At 46.1% G+C, this 18,829-nt stretch overlaps 1 protein-coding gene across 2 annotated transcripts in view; it reads right to left on the reverse strand.

Annotated features, from left to right (window-relative positions):
- Positions 1 to 18,829, reverse strand: part of CCDC85C (coiled-coil domain containing 85C) — a 109,572-nt gene that overhangs the window by 13,469 nt on the left and 77,274 nt on the right. For both annotated transcript variants that reach the window (XM_063399340.1, XM_063399341.1), the window contains one exon: positions 12,628 to 12,732. In XM_063399340.1, coding sequence (XP_063255410.1) covers positions 12,628 to 12,732 — 105 coding nt within the window. The remainder of the gene's footprint in view (positions 1 to 12,627; positions 12,733 to 18,829) is intronic.

Consider the following 18,829-nt stretch of genomic DNA (forward strand, 5'->3'; position numbering starts at 1 on the left):
AGCCTTTCAAGCCCCGGCCACTGATCTGTGCCTAGCCCATGCCCTGACCAACAGCCTCATAATAGCAACCCTCATGAACTGAGTTGCAGGTGATACACAAACTTCCTTTGGAGAGAGGGTGGCACCTCAGAAAAAGGAAAGTTAGGAGTTCCTAACCCCGCAATAAATCTCCAAGGTTATTTAACAGACTGAAAAAAACAGAGGCAGTCTCAGTTTGGGCATGGTTCTGGACCTAATGGCAGAGGGTTACAGCTTGGTGGAGCTGTGGCCACCTGGGGACACATCCTCAGCCACCCCATCCATAACATCAGACAGAAAAGACAGAGCTGGGGAGGCAGCACTAGGGACTGGATCCAGCCAGTCTACAGCTGAGTTACAACTGCAAAATAAGGTACAAATTTCTCACAGGGTTGGTAAATGCAACAGAGTCCTTCCAGAATCAGCTTCCCACAGAGGTCAGAGACACCCATGCATGCATGATTACTCTGGCTTTACCATGAAAGATGCTTTCTTTCTATAAATGGCCAGGTTCATGACAACCGAAAGAAGAATATTCAGGAGTTTGTGGTCATACTTCATATGGATCTTCTCCCATGGCCCTCTTCAGAACTAACATAGGAAATGCCAAGCAAAGGTCTAACATTCAATATTTCTTTGGAGTTGAGGGTAGTATGACAAAGTTAAAAGGAATTCTGCTGGATATTGCTGCTGACAATATTTTAAATAGAGTTTCCTGCCAAACTAGAGTAGATCATGAAGTCTCTCATATGAAAGAGAGCAGCAGCCTCTCCTCACATAACTGAAGTCACTAATGAGCTACAAAGCACTTCCATGATCGCAATCACTCTCAAAATTATTACAGAATACAAATGAAACAAAAATGATTAGAGAGAAATGTTTTCTAAAGAGCTTGATCACACTTTACCAATCACCATACTGACAAGATAAAAGCATTCTCGCAAACACAGTGATATACTGGATATATCATATCAAACAAAAAGAATTCAAAGGGTCACCTTCGTTCTCAGAAAAGGGCATCAACTGAGTGGGGTAGTCAACTGAACACAGGTAGAGAATTTGACTGAAGAAGGGAAAAATAATTTTAAAGAATGAGAAACACAGCAAAAGAGGTAGACCCAAAACCTGTAGTCAAAGTCTAAGTGGCAGATTACTTCATTTCTAAAATAGGCATGATCCTTGATCCTTAGCTTGGAAGCTAAAAGCCCCAGCCAACAAAAGAGATGTCCAAACTGCTGAGTGCCATCATCAGCAATGGTGAGTGCACCACATGGCCACGCCACTGGCTCCCTGTCCCAGGCCTCAGAGACCTCCCCACCACGCCAGGCTGGTGCTACAAAAAGTCAAATACACATGTGAAGAAAGTGGGCAGCAAGCAAGGATCTCACCAACATCCCTGCTCCTTGCAGCTACGGGATACAACAAGTAAAATACACAGAGGGATAAGGGTGGCTCAGTATTCATCCCTGCAGTCAGTGCTCCTTGTGCAGCTGCACCCTTAGGGAAGGCTCTCCTCAGACACACAGAGAGTCGGCGTTCTTTAAAAGGGTTAGTGCTTCATTCCTGCTGATTTCAGTGGGGTTCACAAAAGAAAAACAGCTTCAATCAAACTCTATCAGCTTCCTGCACAGAGGCACACACAAAGGAGGCCAGAACTGAGGGACTGCAGTCAGCAAGGAAAGAAGTGACAACATATCCAGCAGGATACATGGCCAGCAGGATGCATGGCCAGCCTTTGGAGGATGGAGGGGAGGAAAACGGGCAGAGTTCACCGATAGTCTCAGCTGAAGAGGAGGAAATGGAAGGAATTGGAGATAAGGTCAAGGTTGCTATATCGGAAAACTGCCAACAGTGGGAGAAGGGAGGGAATGGGAAGGAAGAGGAGGATGTGTATTTTACCCAGCAGGAAACCCATTGAGTTGAAATGTAGAGGAGAGGGAACCAGAGATTTGAGACAGGAGAGGAGGGCAGGGAAAATCTCAAGAAGTCAGTGTTAAAGTAGTAAGTAAAATTGCACAGATGGAGGAGATTCCTCATAGCTAGAACAGATGCATTTGGAAACTGTAGGCAAGAACTGCCACAGCTGCCCCCCAGCACTCAAACTCAGCTCATCTGAGGACCCCCACCACTGCAGAAACCCATGCCCTTCCTGTTCCCTGTAGCTGACATGTTCACAGACATAGGAACACAACTGACTCAGCACCCTGGCAGACAATAATAGCAAGGTTAATCTGGTTACATCCTAAGAAGCAGAAATTGTCCATATAGGCAAAAAGCAATATGGTGTGTTTTGAGGCAAGCATCACTCTCAGTTTCCTCTCCCCATCTGGTTTTGTTGAGCACGCAGTCTTTGTATTAGATGGACATATGGCTTTTCCACTTGCTAGGTTTTTATAAGTGTTTGGTAGCACAGAGGTGGTTTACTCTTTGCTCTCAGACATGTAGCTGAGGCATTACATAATTATATTAATGAATGGTGCTACAAGACAGCTCAGAAGTCAACAAAAATGCCACTAAAATTTATAATAAAGATGTTGAAAAATAGCATACCACTTTCAGCTACATCCACAGTCACCCCACAAAAAGGAAGAGCTGCCCAGCAGTGAGATTACCAGTCTGACTAAGGAGAGGGGGTAGAGGTTGTGTCTCTGAGTTCCCAGGTGCTTGCAGGAAGCACCTGTCTTCCCTATGCACAAGGTTTATCAACACTGCACCTCTGAGACCCAAAGATAGTTCTCCTTAAGAAACAAAAGTCCCAGGGAACCAGAGGCTGTGGAGCTGTTTGTGACCCATCCTATGCTTCCTCAGCAAGCAGGTGGTTTTGCTTCTCTCCAAACCACTGTGGCTGCTCAGAACACTCGAGGTCGCTGTGGCATGGATCTCTGATGAGTTCAGCCACGGACAGAACAGCCCTGTCTCTGCTGCCAGGATGGTTCTGGGACTGTAGTGTCCTGAGAGGGTCCTGATGAGACTCTTTGCATCCCTCAAAGGAGGACAGTGCCAAATACCCCCATATCCAGGTCATTTTCCACTGGGAAAATAACATCAAGAGCTATTCCTCTGCTGTCTCTGCACAGATAGCAGTACTGAAGCACCACTGAACACATTTCCCTTTCAGCCCTTGCTTGCTCCTCCATTTCAAGCAGATCAGTGCTGAATATTTGCTGGTATCGGTGATGGGACCAATGCACTTCTCTGAGCTTACTGCTCCCATGTGGCATCTGTCCCCTCCCCATCCCACCCACCCCACGTCACGCATGCTGAAACCACAAATCCACCAGGGAAGCTCAGTTCTGAGTCCCTCCCACAAAACTCTCTCTGGAGCCTGCAGGGCTTGTCTTCAAGTCTGTATGGAGAATCACAGTCCAGCTGTATAATTGACTATGAAAAGAGACACTCTGCAGCCTTTCATGTCAGAGCATCCTTGAAACAATATGCTACACACAGGATGAGTTCCCCAATTCTCTGTTGCTAGAATGACACCCTCCAACCCAAAGCAAAAACTAAGCAAATCAAAGTGGCCCCATTCACTGTCCCAGCCAAAAACCATCAGCAAAGCAATAGTACTAATGTGAGAAAGAAAATCCCCAGACCACAAATACTGCCAATGATCCTTTTCAATCTGACACCAACAAAATGAAGAGCAGAGGCCTCAACTTGCAGCTGCTGGTGAACATCTGCTGCTGTGTCACGCCACGATGTCATCACCAGTGTCTAAGACCAAGCTTCCTAATGAGTCCTTGCTGGCTCTGCCTGGCTGCATGGGATGGGGTCCAGCACCAACACTGCCAAGCACTGCCATGGATACTCCAGTCCTGTGTACCTGCAGGACCAGAATTAATAAGGCTCTGCAATAGGGCATGCTGCAAAATCCCCATAATGACACACCTCCACAGAGGTAAAGTAAGGCTTAAAATATGAACTTCTCTTAATAACAGTGGGAATGCTTTGGAAGCCAAGAAGAAAAGAGCCTGACTGGGGATGACAGGTGTCTGCTCTTTTAGAGATTTTGAATCAGAAATTAAAAAAAAAAAAAAAAAGAACAAAGAAATTGTGATAAACAATTCCTCCTTTATTCCTCCAGGGATATGAAAAGACGAGACCTTGGGCCTTCCATCAGTTTTCAATCTCCTTTTGCTCAATTATATTCTGTCTTTTAATGACACCCTTTCCCATCTCACCTCCAAGAGAGCTATTCCTGATCTCCAAAAGACTGCAAAAGGCTGTTTCAAAACCCAGAAGAGAACATCATGCTGGTTTTACTTCAGCCAGCAGGCACAACCCAGGCACTGAGGGTGCTTCACACCAACATGGAACATATGAGCAAATATTAATGCCTCTGAACCTCACATCGCCCCCTTGCCTTCTATTAATTTTTGTCTTCCATTTCAAAAAACAAGCATTTAGAATTCAAACCCGATTATATAAGCCACATTTTTCTAATGGCATATCTCAGACAACATTAAAGCTAAATGGAGTCATATCAGACACCGTGAAGTTTTTATTGCCGAGACAGAACACAGAAAATTACATTACATCAGGCACTGTCAGACAGCTCACAATAAAATTCCCAGGCACATCTATTTATCTCACAGTGGTTTTGTTTGCAGCCTGCTCACCAAGGTTTGAATTGTACTTGGACCCTTCATTAGCACCTGTCACCATCCAGGTGTTTCAAATAAATTAAAAATAAATAAATAAAGGTGTCAATGACACTCTGCAAATTAGGAACTGTTAAGAGACAAGCAGAAGACAGTAATACGCCCACAATTCATGGAAAGTGGGTGGCAGAGCCGGGTAGTACCATGGAAAGGTGCCATGACTGGCACCCCAGTCCTGGTGTGCTGACAGAACAGGGGCCCCAGCACATTTCTGTTTTGTGAATGGCACATGTGGCTACAAGTTTAGGGAAGTGCCTGGAGCAGCTCCAGCCAGGCAGTGCTGGGGGCAGATGGGGAAAACCAGCAGCAGAACCAAGGGCTGAGAGCACAAGGCCACTCAGGCATGGGAAAAGGGAAGGCAGGGAATGCACCAAAACCCTGAAGCACGGTGCTACCAGAAGGGTAGCACAGGCAGCACCAAGGGCCAGCACTGGGCTCACACTGACTGATGGTCCGTTCAGAATGAGAAATCTTCCTTCACACAAAGATGAGTGGGTGATCACACACAAAAAAAAAACCTCCTATTACCACTAGCCTGAGAAATTCCCTGGGCCCCCTCATCGTTGTGCATCCCGGGCCACGTTTCCGTGCTGTGCTGCCCTGCAGCTGCAGAGGGGTTAATGGCTGAAACAAAGCGCCGGCAGCGCTGAAGCGTGTCAGGACTCCCGGCTGACATTTCACCCTCCCTTCCTGCAAAGTCCCTTCCCTCCCTGCTCCATCTCCCCATGCCCACGGCAGCTCTGCCACTGCCACGGCGTGCGGTGCTCTGAGGGAGCCTGGCTGCTCTAGTGGCCCTGCAGGGACAGGGCTGCCTGGTGTCCTGTGTGCCTGGCAGACGATCCACAGCAGTGATGGTGCTCGGCTGCTGCTGTTCCATGCCTGCTGTGCAGAAAGCCTGCCAGCACCCAGCTCAAACAGAACCACCAGCTCCCTTCTTGGGCACCTGAACGCCTGCACATCCCCAAAGACACAGTTGTGCTGCAAGCACCTGCCAGCAGGCACAGGAGAGGGAACCTGAGGAAGATTCCTAGACAGCCCCAGCTCTCCAGCACAACACAGGTCCTGGCCACTGACCAGTGAGTTCAGAGCCATCGGGACTCTGTATTAGCATCTTCCTTAGCAAATCAAGGGACTTTATTGCAGATGATAATCTCCTTTGGCATTACTTAATTTGCTGCCTTTAATCATAGAGAGCAGCTGGTCATGTAAACACTCAAATCCATGAATTAACTGCTGGGTCCACACAGGAGCCAGACAGAGCCTGTCTGTGCCTCAGCCACCTCCTCCTGCATCTTCATGGTGCCCTCAGCACATGGACGTCTAATCTGATTATTAAACAATTTAACTGTTTCACTGCTCTCTCAGCAAACACCACAGACACCCAGTGAAAGAACAGCTCCTCTCCCTGGAAGCATGGCACAGCGCTGGCTGTGCGGCCGTGCTGCGGCACCGAAGGGGCGATTTCAGGGACTGCCCCAAACAGATAAACAAACTCAGGACACAATTTGCAACTGGATGTCATTACAAACAGGAGGGGTGTCTTCGCTCAGCACTGAGCGGATGGCAGCCCCAGACTCGGGAGGCTCCTCGGAGCACGCAGGGCCGGCAGGTCAGCTCCTCCGGCAGCGGGGCCAGAGGGGAGCGCTCACCCTGGGGGCATGGGGGCACCCCGGTAAAACCACCACCGACACCTCAGCCGCCCCTCGGGCTGTGAAACCCTCACCAACACGGCATATTCCGAGCAGTTTCAGCCCGTAACCACCTGACACGAGCAAACAGAACAGCTCTGTCCGGGCAGAGCAAGCCCAGCCGCACCCGCAGATAAGTGCACTAACTCTGACTGACTCACAGGGGCACTGTCAGCGTGAGGATTTGGAGAGGTGCTACTGCTCTTGATAAAGGAATGCCACATTTGTATTCAGAAGAAAAAGGTGGGCATTTTTAAGATTTTCATGATTTTGAAGCAAATCTGATTTGAGGATGGTGCGGGTGAAAGGCTCTTAGTGGGTAGAGGATGCATGCAGGCACAGGAGGATGCCTGTGCACATCTGTATCGCCCCTCAGGTCCACATTTCAGCCTGGCTGCCCTTCCAGACCTGTGGCAGAGCAAGGGTCTGTTGTGCCCCTGCCTCTGCCCCGACCCATTGCCAGCCCCACACAAAGGGACATGAAAAATGAGCATGAGAACCTACAGGAGATCCTACAAGAAGATGAATTTTTCTTGCTTTCTGTGGTTACCCATAACGGCAGATTATGGGCACGGCCTGTCAATGCCTCTTTTGCTCACCAAATCCCCAAATTTTATCACTGCCAAACTTTGTGCTGGTTAGCTGTCATGAGGAAAAAAGCCACCCACCGCTCAGAGCCTCTGCAATAGCAGGAGATGAAGGGCAGCTGCTTTCAAAAATGGATTGGTTTGTTCTCAGCTGCTGGTGATACACCCTGAAGCTTCACCATAGCACTCCCTGGGCTATAAATCCTGACAAACCTTTCATTTTACTTTCTCTTCTCTTTGCAGCAGCAAATCAACCACCTTGAATTTCTCTTTTTGTCTTGTCAATAACGTCCTGGTGATATCAGTAAGGCCAGTGGGACGGAGCTGCCTTCTGCAGCTTCTCATGCTTCTCTCAATCATTGCTTCCCCCTGCCTAAAAAGGCACCATGGCCATCACTGCTGTGGGAAGGTGAGAAATCAGCCCAGAGTCATCCTCTGACACACACCAGCTGTGCTCAGCTCACCTGACAGCACAAGCGGAGGGGTGCAGGGATAGGAGAAGGCAGGGGACCATCAGGGCACTGCACAGGATGGGCTTCTGGAGCAACAGAAGGGGCTGAAGGCATTTTGAGATGCTGCAATACGATGCTGAAGATGCAAATACAGTCCTGGGGATGCCAGAGGCACTGGGCAGCCAGGGATCCCCTTGCCCAAGGGTTTCATGTAGCACTGTGAGGGGCTGGGGGATCCTTGCTGGCAGTGGGGGGGTTGCTGTGCTGTGCTGGGACACCCTGGGACCCTGCTAAGGTCCCCAGTGCACCAGGTGACTCTGCAGGGACAATCAATGCTCCAAGGGTTCCCCTGACTCTTCTGGGTGCATCATCAGGACATCACAATGAGAACAGTGAGGTGATCTTTTCCCATTTCAAGCTTGATTTTAAAAGCCAGGTTTGCTTTACAAAGCTGATCCAGTTCTTCTCCCTGAGAGGAATAGATTTACTCCTATGCAGGCTGAGGAGGGGCTACAAGACTTGCTCTGGGTTCCCCAGTGAGACCCCAGACCAGGCTTGGGCCACAGTTACCTCTTCTTGCCTACACCAGGTTGGTTCAGGGCCCAGCTTTGTCCTTCCTCTGCAGGGAGCTGAGGGAGAGATACTGATATTGTTTTCCTGCTTTTCCTCTGCCTTAGCCCCTGTACTGACCAGGATGGAGACCACTGTCTTTCCAGCCAAAAGGAGAGACAGGACTGTCACTGGGGCTGGGGTTTAGCTACTCTGTGCCCTCACCTCACATCACTCCTCACCACTGCTCTCACAGGCTCAGCAGACAGCCAGCGCTTCAGCCAAGGACTCATCATCCCTTCCCACTCCATCTAATGGCTTCTCTTTACACCTACAGACCACAAACATTTGGGCTTGTTTTTGTAATAGCAAGTGTGCCATCTGCCAAAATGAAATACACTTCCCCCGAGTATCCCCACAAGGCAGGGGTACAAAACATGACTCGTTGTGACAGTGTGGTGGGAACCAAGGGAAGGGGCTGGTGCTGCAGCCAGGCTGCCAGAGGTACCTCCCAGGCTTTGCATCCTTCAAGGAATGGGCACTGGAGAAAAATACAATCAGAAACAGTGTCAGGAAGCCAGAGACTCAGCAGCCCTCTAAGCTGAGTGCTCTCCACTACATAACCACACTACTACTTCTTTGCATGTTCCTATGGACCTTGTTGGTTTTGGAATAGATTTAGAGGAGAAAAAGAAATTGTGTCTCCCCAGTCTGGTCTGTAGTCTATACAACCTCCTGAGAGATGCAGCTTTGAATACTCTAACAGAAATCTCACTTTTATCTGGAGATACTTATTGTAGTCCCCAGGGGCATATATAAAAGCTGGGTATTGGCATCATCAGCATTGTCATCTCAAAAAGAGACAGCACGGTTCAGCTCTCACAGAGTGTATCTGCGGGAACTTTCCCCAGGGATTCCCAGTTCCAGATCCAGGATGGTCCCCAGTCACCACCTACAGCACGGGCAGACACATCCTCCTGCACCCAGATGGGGAACACCTAGGAGCTCCTGCTCCTCAGCAAGGGAACGCCACAAACTCGGCACAGAAACCTAAGGAAGGGGAGGGTGATGATTATTTTAACCTAACACGTCACTCACACCCACACACCTACAAACACACATTCACATGTTCACCAAATAGTGGTCAGGGTCACTGTGTGTGGCACAGAAAACAAGGGACACCCACTAGCAAGTCCTGATAAGAGCCCTGGCACCCCTCCTTCATTGACAGCAAAGAAATGGGTTCTGGGACACCTTTTTTACATGCCTTAGGAGTCATGATTATTACAGGCTGATCTTTATCTCAGCATCTTGCCTACTCACCCTCCAAAAACCCTAGGAAAGCTGCTGCCTGTTGCCTCCTTTCCATCACTTTGGTCATCTTATCTACTCCTTCCTCTTGGAAGCACAGGAAGAAAAATGATGGTGTGACACTGCTCCTGTTATCAGGGAACCAGTCCTGTGCTGATGAGCCATCTGTGCTGTGCCCTTATCACAGCACAGACCTCCCAGTCCTGACACAAACCACACATCCTGTGGTGTTTACCCTTTTGTTTGCTGCCACTCACGTCTCTGGCCATCAGCACAGGCCAAAGCAGCCCTTCCTCTAGAATTCCTGCTGGTGTTTTCACACACACTTTTCCACCCACACCAGCCTTAGTATTTCCATTACAAATCTCTACAGTTACTCCCACCAAAGGCAGGATTCCCATTCTAAATCACAGGAACACTGCTAGCAGATTTTAAATCTAAGCCAGCCAGGCTAGCTCCGACTGCTAGCAACGAGCTGGTTCATGTTTAATGGTGTTCTTTGCCAAAGTGGATAAATGGTTCCCCCAGGGAGCTGGTTTAGGAGCTTCTCAAGGTGATGGTACCTTCAGCCATAGGACCATAAGCAGCCCTCAGGTCACCTTCTCATGCCTGGGCACTGAGAGGGGCCTGTGGCACAGCCACAGGGCAGGTACATGAAAGTCTGCAGGGAGCTTGTGTCCACATGGCAGCCAGAGCACCCATGAAGAGGCCAAAGAAAGGAGAGAGGTGCAAGCTCTGGGCCATGCCTCAGCCCCCACAGGCACTCTCAGCCGTGCTGCAGGGGTCTTGGATGACCCCTGGGGTGTGGGGGGAGTGAGCAAGCAGCTGTGTGGGGTTTAGTGGCCAGCTGCAGTTAAGCCATGACACCCAGATGCCAGGTGGGCCACAGAGTCCTCAGCAGTGCATGGCTTACAGGTACCTCAAAGACAGCTCTCATGCCTCTCATCAGCTTACAGGAGACTGAGCAGCTCTGGAGGCTGCTGGCCATGGGAAAAATGGAGCCAGCCTATCCAGCTTAGTCTCATCCCAGGGAAATGTCCTGAGTTCAAGCCAGAGGAAATCACCCTCACCCCCCAAAGGCCACAGGGAGCCTCTGTACTCCATGAAATGGCACTGGGTGGCAGTTCCCAGAGCTGGAGAGATTGACCACTCTGCTATCAGTTCCTTCCCTTGCAAAGGCCAGGGTCTTGTAGGCCAGACTAACCCCAGGGACTGCTGCTCCTGGATGTTTGGTAACCACTGCAGAGTGCACAGCAGATCTATAATTACCCCTGTGCATGAAGCCCAATGCACAGAGTGCAACTGTGATTGTCTTTTGCTCCTGCATCCTGAGTGTGCACTGTGTCCCTGAGCCAGGACACTTTAGAAACAGCCAGCTGTGTCATTGACTGGGCTATGGCGGAGCCCTGGAGAGCTGGAGTGATGCCTGCTTGTTACCTGTGTGACACTGAGGGATGTGCCAAGGAACTTCCCAAAGAGCACCACGGGCAGTGCTGATGATGGTGAAACCCTGAACAGATGTGACAGCTTTGAAGCTGACACCAATTGTCCATCACTCACCCACATGAAGCTTGTGCAGGCGCAAAGAAGAATGATTTCTTACAAACTCATGCCAGCTGTCTATAAAAAAAAGCCACAGAGAAACTCTGGTACCTCTAAATGTCCACTTCTGGGCACGCTCAAGTCATTCAAAGACATTTGCATGAATTTGTGATCATTATCCTTCATCACAGAAACGGTGCATCATGTCAAGCCACAAACCAAAGGGATTTCGGTAGGAATAAGTAAATAAATGGCTACATAAGTATCTCAGGCAGTGTGGATTTGGATCCAAAGCTGTTTTTGTTTTTTCTCTAGCAACTTCCTGCAAAGAAGGCAGAACACAGCTAGGGTGACAGATGAAAGTGAATGTCACACAGCACCCAGGCCTCTCCATAAACGCCAGGTGCCATCTCTTCCTTGAGGAAGGAGAGAAAACAGGGACAAGTAGGCAGGAAGGGCTCCAGCAGGCAGCACCATCTGCCACCACCCCTCACACAGCCCTGTGAACTGCAGGGGCCAATGCTCAAGCAGAAAACTCTCCTGCCAGCTCCCATCCCAGCACAGCTCCTCTGCAGAGAGCTGCTGGACATATCCCAGCCTGACTGACAATAGAAACATAAAATCACGAGTGGCAGCACTCCTTGGGGCAAACGGCACAGGCTGACTGAGTGTCACCAACCTGGAACAAAGCCTAAGCACTGGAAAGCAAAGCAAAATCTCCAAAATTGTAAGGCTGACACAGATAAACATCTCCAGGTTCAAGTCTCTGCACTCCCTATAAAGTCTCCTGTCTTTATACATGGGGCACAAAGTTAGAAACATGAATTCTCACCTGGACAGTTTTATCCTCCTTTTTTTTTGCTTGAAGCATCCTTCCTGCCATTTAGCTGGGATAGGAATGAGATATGCTTCCATAGTTGAGTTTTATTTATGCAAACTTTATTAAATTATTATTGTGCCCTTCTTTACAACTCTAAGAGATACACTAAATCTACAGAATGACTATTTCCCAATCAAGCAGCCAACACATGGCTGGTCCTACAGGACCTGCAGCTCTGCTGACCAGTGTCCCAGACATGGAGCAGGGAGGTTCTCCAGCTCTGCTGCCATCAGCATTTTGCTCACACTCATAACACTCACAGCCCACCCCCACCAGGACTCTCTGACTGTCTCTACACTCCTCCTGTAATCTGGAAAACAGCACCACCAAGCAAACATAGAGGCCCAAGCAGGGAGGGAAACATCTGGAAGGCAAACACCTGGCAGGGCTCAGGACCCTCAGCCATGCCTGGCACATGGATGCCCTGGCACAGCAGCACAGATTCCATCTTATGCAAGAGGCTTTAGTCAAGATTCTTCTGTGGTTTGAGAAGCAATGCAGGCAAATCAGGGAAACACAAACCTCATTTGTGATACAGAAAAACTTAAGAACTTACTAAATAACCCTGTCCATGCAGTGCCAGACACCTGGCAAGCTTCCTCCACAACCAGCTCTTTACTGCAGGCACAGGGCATTTACCAAGAAGAAGCTGCAGGTGTAACAAGACTCACCCTAGCTTTAAAAGATTCCCAACAGTGACTGTCAGTTGACTGAAAACCCATGCTGGGAACTTGATGAACTAAATTCTGGCAAAGATTAATGTTCCAGGGGCTCCCCATCCTCCCAACATCTGCAGGTTTTCACTGCACATTGCAACACCAGCTCCAGGGTGAGCAATCACGGGGAGAACTCCCCTGTGATCTTCCCCTGCCCCTGCAGCCATGCCCCCTTTGGGAATGCCCATGGCCCTGCCTGTACAGGTAAGGAAAAGTCTCTTACGTTTTGCAGGGCGTCTTGGTACTGTGGCAGTGAGGAGAGCTGTGACTCAGAGTGGTACGGGGACAGTCCTTTCCTCAGAGTCCTCAGGTCCCCCGTGCTGGACTGCTGCAAAGACAACAGAGAACAGGACAGTCCATATCAATGAGAAGAAAAAGCTGTGCCCTTCCTGGTGTCCTGGCTTTTCCCATTGCCCCATCTGTCCCCTGACCTGTTCTCATTACTTCTCCCTGCACCAACAGTGGCAGTGAACACTAATAAAATGCTTTTTCCATGTCTAGTCCTAGAGAAAACACCTGCAAGCAGCTAGAGGTGAGCTGCTCAAGGTCTGCTACATAAAGTCATACAGCAGGAAGGCATTTTTTTATTTAAGTTCCTACATGCTCAATAAAAACATTCATTAAGAAGCACATAAAAATATTTTTAAGACTTCAGATTAAATCAAAATCGGCAAAAAATCCACAAACAACAAAAAAACAAACCTAACAAAAAACCCCACCCAAAAAACCCACACCAGGAGATGTTTTCCAGATAAAGGGTTTGTAAACAATGCTACTGCAATTCGTATAAGCTTGCAAAATGTGTGTTGACAGGAACAGTTTCTTATTTAGTTACAAATTTGCTTGCACCCAAAGGTCTTAAACATGGTCAAATAAATGCAGGTAGTCTATATATATAACCCTAGAAACCAGACAAATGCAAAAGTAGTCTGCACTCATAGGGGAAGGAGCACTGGGTGTTATGAGTACTGGATAATCTCCCTGGGACAAAGTTTCTGCCTTGTGTTTTTAACTCTCTCTGTAATCTTGAAATGTGAAGAATCAGAAATGTTTCTATCAGAAATGTTTCTCATTTATGAAAGTGCACCCAGAAAAAGCCAATATACAAGTAGCCAAAATCAAAGATCTGGGAGAAGATTTATCTTTATCACCAATAAACATCCTCATTAACTTTTCATATTTTTAAGAGTATCAAGCAGTGCACTGTCCTTTATTTTAAAGCTAAAAAATCATGACCTTTCAGATTTTTATGCTCCATTAAGACTTTTGACTCACATTTGCTACAGAAATGATGTTTTCTACTTCAAAAGAACCAAAGGAAAGTCATTGGAGCAATAAAATTTAACAGGAAATCTCATAAATCAACTCAATTGTATATAAAAACCCCACAGTAACCCAAAGGCCTGAACATAATGGAGACTTTGGAGACTGTTGTTGTGCACACATCTCTGGAAATATTGAAAGTTCATTTCCATTTCCTGCTCAAAGAGAAGAATTGGTGCACTTTGAGTGGATACATTATTTTCTGTCAGTGTCAGAAATATTTTCTTGTAGCTACATGGCCTGTTTTACTTGACATTCAGCTTTGGTTTTATTTCAAAATGTTGTTTTCTTAGGTTAAAACTTCTACAGTGACCCAATGCTTTCACAACCATTCTGGAGCCCTCACCCTATCAACTTTCCTTTTATAAGCTGTGAAGAGAAGGGCAGTTCTCAAGAAAGCCATAATGAGAAATGGATGCTATTGTGTCTCACATGGAATCAAGTGATACAGAATGAGTTCAGCATATCAGATATCCGGGATTCCCCTGAATTTACAAAGAGAGAAGATGTGGCCTGTATTTCTTTCACATTTCACAACAGAGTCAGAGAGAGAGAGAGATCTGAAGGAGATAACTCCTTCTGAAGCTGAAAAGTGACTGCTGCAAAAATGAGTTTCCACTATTCCTGGGAGGTATATAATTTCAAAGAAAGGTTAGCAGGTCACAAAGGAAGATGATAAGAAGACTCTTAGTTTACTGGCAGTGTCCCAGTCATGTGATGTCTCTTGGTGGTTACCCTGAAAGGATTTCACCTTGGCTGGTTGTGCTCCCACAGCAAGCTCTTCTCCACTCCTCTGTGTGTGGGGACAGAGTAACCTCCTGGAGAGGTCCTGACACTCTGCTGCCCACTCCTTTAAGCTGTCAGCTCAGGAGCCCAGGCACTCTGTCCTGACATCTGTGATGAAGGGGCACTTGTGTGGCCAAGGGAAAAGCAGAATAAGACAGCAGAGCCAAAATGTGAGGTTGTCTCTCTGTGCTGGAGACCCCAGAGGCTGCAGATCTCTTTGAAGTGCTCCAGAAGAGTGTGTGTAGCCTCAGCAGCTTAGAGGCCATGGATTACTCAGAATTTTGCAAACCACACTGAGACCTGCAAGATGCCACATGAGTGTGGGGCACTAGAAACAGGCCTGAGAAAGAGAGATTTGGTGGACACTTGTTTGCATCCCAGAAACTTGCTGTCTTGCCCCCAAATCTGAATGTGTTGGTCTACATTGGATTCCCCCTGTGTTCCATCACATTACAGCTTGTCCTCACAGAAAGTCAAAATGTTTTGCCCAGCTAAGGAAGGAAGACAACCAAACCTAAGTCCAGACAACACCCAGTACCACACTGCTGTCACTAAAAATGCACTAGTTTAAATTGATTTAATTAATTGCCCTATGCTCCTGCCTGGAGAAAAAGTCTGCATTAATTTCAATCTGGCTTAAATTGGTTGAAATTGTTTTGGTAAATACACAGATACAGTCAAAATTCTGCCTTAACAAGTGTTTATAATGGATTAGTTCTATTGCCTTTTTTAAAGCAAATCCCATTTAAGACTGCACTAGTGTGTGACAAAACTATTGTTAGGTTGTTTCAGTGGCTGCTGATTATGAATCTGACCTAATGCATTCAATTTGATGGAAAGATTCCCACTGAGTTCAGTGAACATCAAAACAAGCTCTTAATTAAAGAACAGAAAGGAAAATGAGAAAAAAAAATAGGACAAGAAAAAGAAAAGACATCTAAGAAATAAAAAATGCTGAGCAGCAATCTATCCAGGAGAGGAATGAGGAGTTTGGAACAGAGAGTGCATTTGCTAGGGGAAAAAGAGTCTTCAGCTGCCATTATTTATAAGACATCCCTGTCAGAGATGGGCAGAGTAAACTTTTCCTCCCACTGTCTGTCATAAAGCCAGCCCCTTTCACGAGCCCTCCACTCAATGCAATTTTCCTTCTATATTTTTTAGAAGTTATTTGGGAATGTATCTTTAATTGCTTGCGGTTTTTTACAACAGACTACCAATCACAGTTCTGCACTGTTTATCTTCCCTGTACTAAAAGCAAATGTGTGGTTTTTCACCACAGAAGGAAAACTGCTTTTTCTTCCTTTTTAAAATTAAAATGTGCAGTGACACATATTCAACAGATCTCCCTAAACATTTGCACATTCCTTGGGCTTTGCTATCAGTGTTAGAGCTAACCAGGGAAAGAAACTGAATCCCTTATTAAAAAGCAATATGACTAATGATGCATCAGAATGAGTAGCCATTACTCCACTTAAACCTAAATTAAAAATCCTGGTATTTGCATTGTCAATTCACTCACAAAATGAAATCTCTTATTACCTTACCCAATTTTCATTACTGAGATGTTAGTGGATCCCAAATTGCTTTTCTAGTCAGAAAGACATTTTAAAAGTAGAATCCCTGATCATCTCTGTTCATCATCATTGCTGGAGATTATCTCAGCTAATGGGCAACATATCTATAATAAATTATCCTTCAGGAAAAATCACTTAGCACTTCTGGAGTTTCAAGGAATTTATCAGCAAAATCATTTTCATCTGAACTAGAACTCTGTGGGAGCATGCAGTCTCAATTGAACTTTTGTTGGAAACGTTTCCTAAGCTGAGGAGCAGAGACAGAAGGAGGGGCAATGAGAGCTCAGGAGACTCACACACTTGACCCCCATAAACATCAACAACTGACCACTGATTACTCCAGAGTGGCTCTTGTTTTGTTACTGTGAATATTTGTCAAACCCTAGTTTCATCCATAGTTAAAAAAAAAAGAAAGAAAAGACCAAAAAGCGCATGTCCTGACTTCCACAGCAGTACAAAAGACCTGCCCTCAGTCCAGCTCAGCACAGGGACAGCTGCAGAGCCAGCACCTTGCCACAGCCCTGTGCCACTCACTGCCAGCACTGACACCTGCAGCAGTCATTCCAACACACTCTTCAACACTCAGAAAAATGATATAACATTTAGTGATAATCCTTTCCGCTAGGCAGGACCTAAAAGTGACCCCAAAAGATAGCCAAAGCCCAAGACCTTTGTCAGACTGTTATGAAACAAATGGACCAGGCATGCCCTTCCTGCCAGGGAAGGGAGTTTGGCCTACTCCTACCAATGAGAAAAGAGTAGGGCAAACAAATCAAGTTCTTTTAGTAAAAATAGACTGCAAACCCAACTTTTTTTCTGTGTAAAAAACAGAAGCAGTTTGATTACAGAAGCAATTTGATGGGCGGAAAGTGGTATCTTCCACAACAAATAATGTATAATTTTAAATGCTTGAGATAGAAAGTAAAGTCTTGGTGCTTACCAAACACTAAAATTACATTTTAAAAAAAGCCAAAACAAAACAATGAAAAAACAGCTAACACTTGTTCCTATCAAAGCTTTCTATCCTGCTAGCAAAGAGAAGAAATGGTGGCCTCTGACTTTTTGACCCTCTGTGCTGAGTGATTCAATTGAAAAATAACACAAATAACACAAGAAGATGGATGGTGTTTGTGGTATTTTAAGGTCAAAGTACTACGAAGAAACATTTATTTTCCTTTCTGTTTCTGTCCAGTAAAATCAGATCAGTGCTGTGGCCATGTTGGCCCAACTGTGAAGATAAAGTGTTGAAAACTTAGAGACAAGTCAGACAAATTATCTTTTCTGTTACCCTTCAGTGTTACTTCTGCTAGAAGGGAGAAAAAAGAAGACAAATATTTAATTCTGAAAAACTTTGATGCAACAAAATGGACTGTTCTTAACATAAATTAAAAACAGAAAGACAGAAATTTACTTGACAGAAAGTTCTCAGCCTTTATGAGAGATTAGCAAAAAAGGATTTCAATTAGAATTATGTTCTGAATTGACTGAGGAAAATTAAAAAGCAGCACTGCCAGCTCCCAGTAATTCATGAATTAGCATTCAAAACAGGGTCGTTACATAAGTAGCCTTTAATTGAAAATACTTTTTTCTTCTTTCGCATAAGTTGTAACAGATGAAGGCTGAAAAGAGGTTAAAAAAAGTATTTAATCATAAATGATCAGTCTGACCCTGTGCCCTGTGGAAATACTAAAGCCTTCACAAAGGGTCACAGCTTCCCATCTCCCTATGGGCTGTGGGGTCATTTGGGGGCAATTTGGGTTCCTAAACAGGGGCATCCTGTGCTGAGCATCCCCGAGGAGCCTTGGGAGAGGTGATAAAGAGCTGCTGGAGACCGGCATCCTTCTGCTGCAGGCAGGAGCAAGGGGGGGACAGGCCTGGAGTCATCTGAGGTCCACAGCCCTCTTGACCAATTTTTAACTCATTTCTAACCCCCTGCACTGTGAAAACGTTCTCTCCTGGTTCATTTTTAAAAACACACAACAAAGCACCAAACTGAAGGTCGGGAGCCCCTTTTTGTTTACCTCTGGGGAGCATAAAGGGATGGCAAAATGTGTCCAGGACACAGAGAATCAAGCAGACATGAGTCACTGACAGCAGACTTCCCAAAGGGCTGTCATTTCTGAGGGTTTATAATAATCAGCTTCATTTTCCTACAATGCAGACCCACTTGCACTAAGCTCAAGAGACAGCAGATTACACACCGCACCGCTTAAATGTATTAATATTATATCTGCTTTCAACATAACTTCAGAAGAAATTATATAACAGCATGAAATGCAACTAAATGGAAAGGAATACTGCAAGGAACTCAATATTGACAAGAGAACATACCCTTATTGACACCAGTTCAGCAGATTTTCTTTGGCCAAATTATTATGCCACACCATCACCCAGCCCTCTGACAGACACACAATTTCCATTTTTCAGTGGCTACCTCCCCTTTTACAAAGCATGGGATTTTCTTCAGCCATCACTTAAATATCAGAGTGAACTTGGTTCTCAGCAACATGGCAAGGACATCCCATCATGACCATGTAAGCCCATAAGGATTTTGGCTTATAATTTGGGTGATTCTCTATATGGGGAAAAAAAGTCTATATTAAAAAATCATTCTTACTTCAGATTTTAGTTTCACCCCATAAATCTTGGATATTAGATGGAAAACTCTGTTGAGACCTTGGCTTTTTATTATATATATTCATGAAGAAGAAAAAAAAACACAGAAGATTTTATTTCAGCCTA

Source organism: Prinia subflava, chromosome 5, assembly GCF_021018805.1.
Source record: "Prinia subflava isolate CZ2003 ecotype Zambia chromosome 5, Cam_Psub_1.2, whole genome shotgun sequence".
NCBI lineage: Eukaryota > Metazoa > Chordata > Aves > Passeriformes > Cisticolidae > Prinia > Prinia subflava.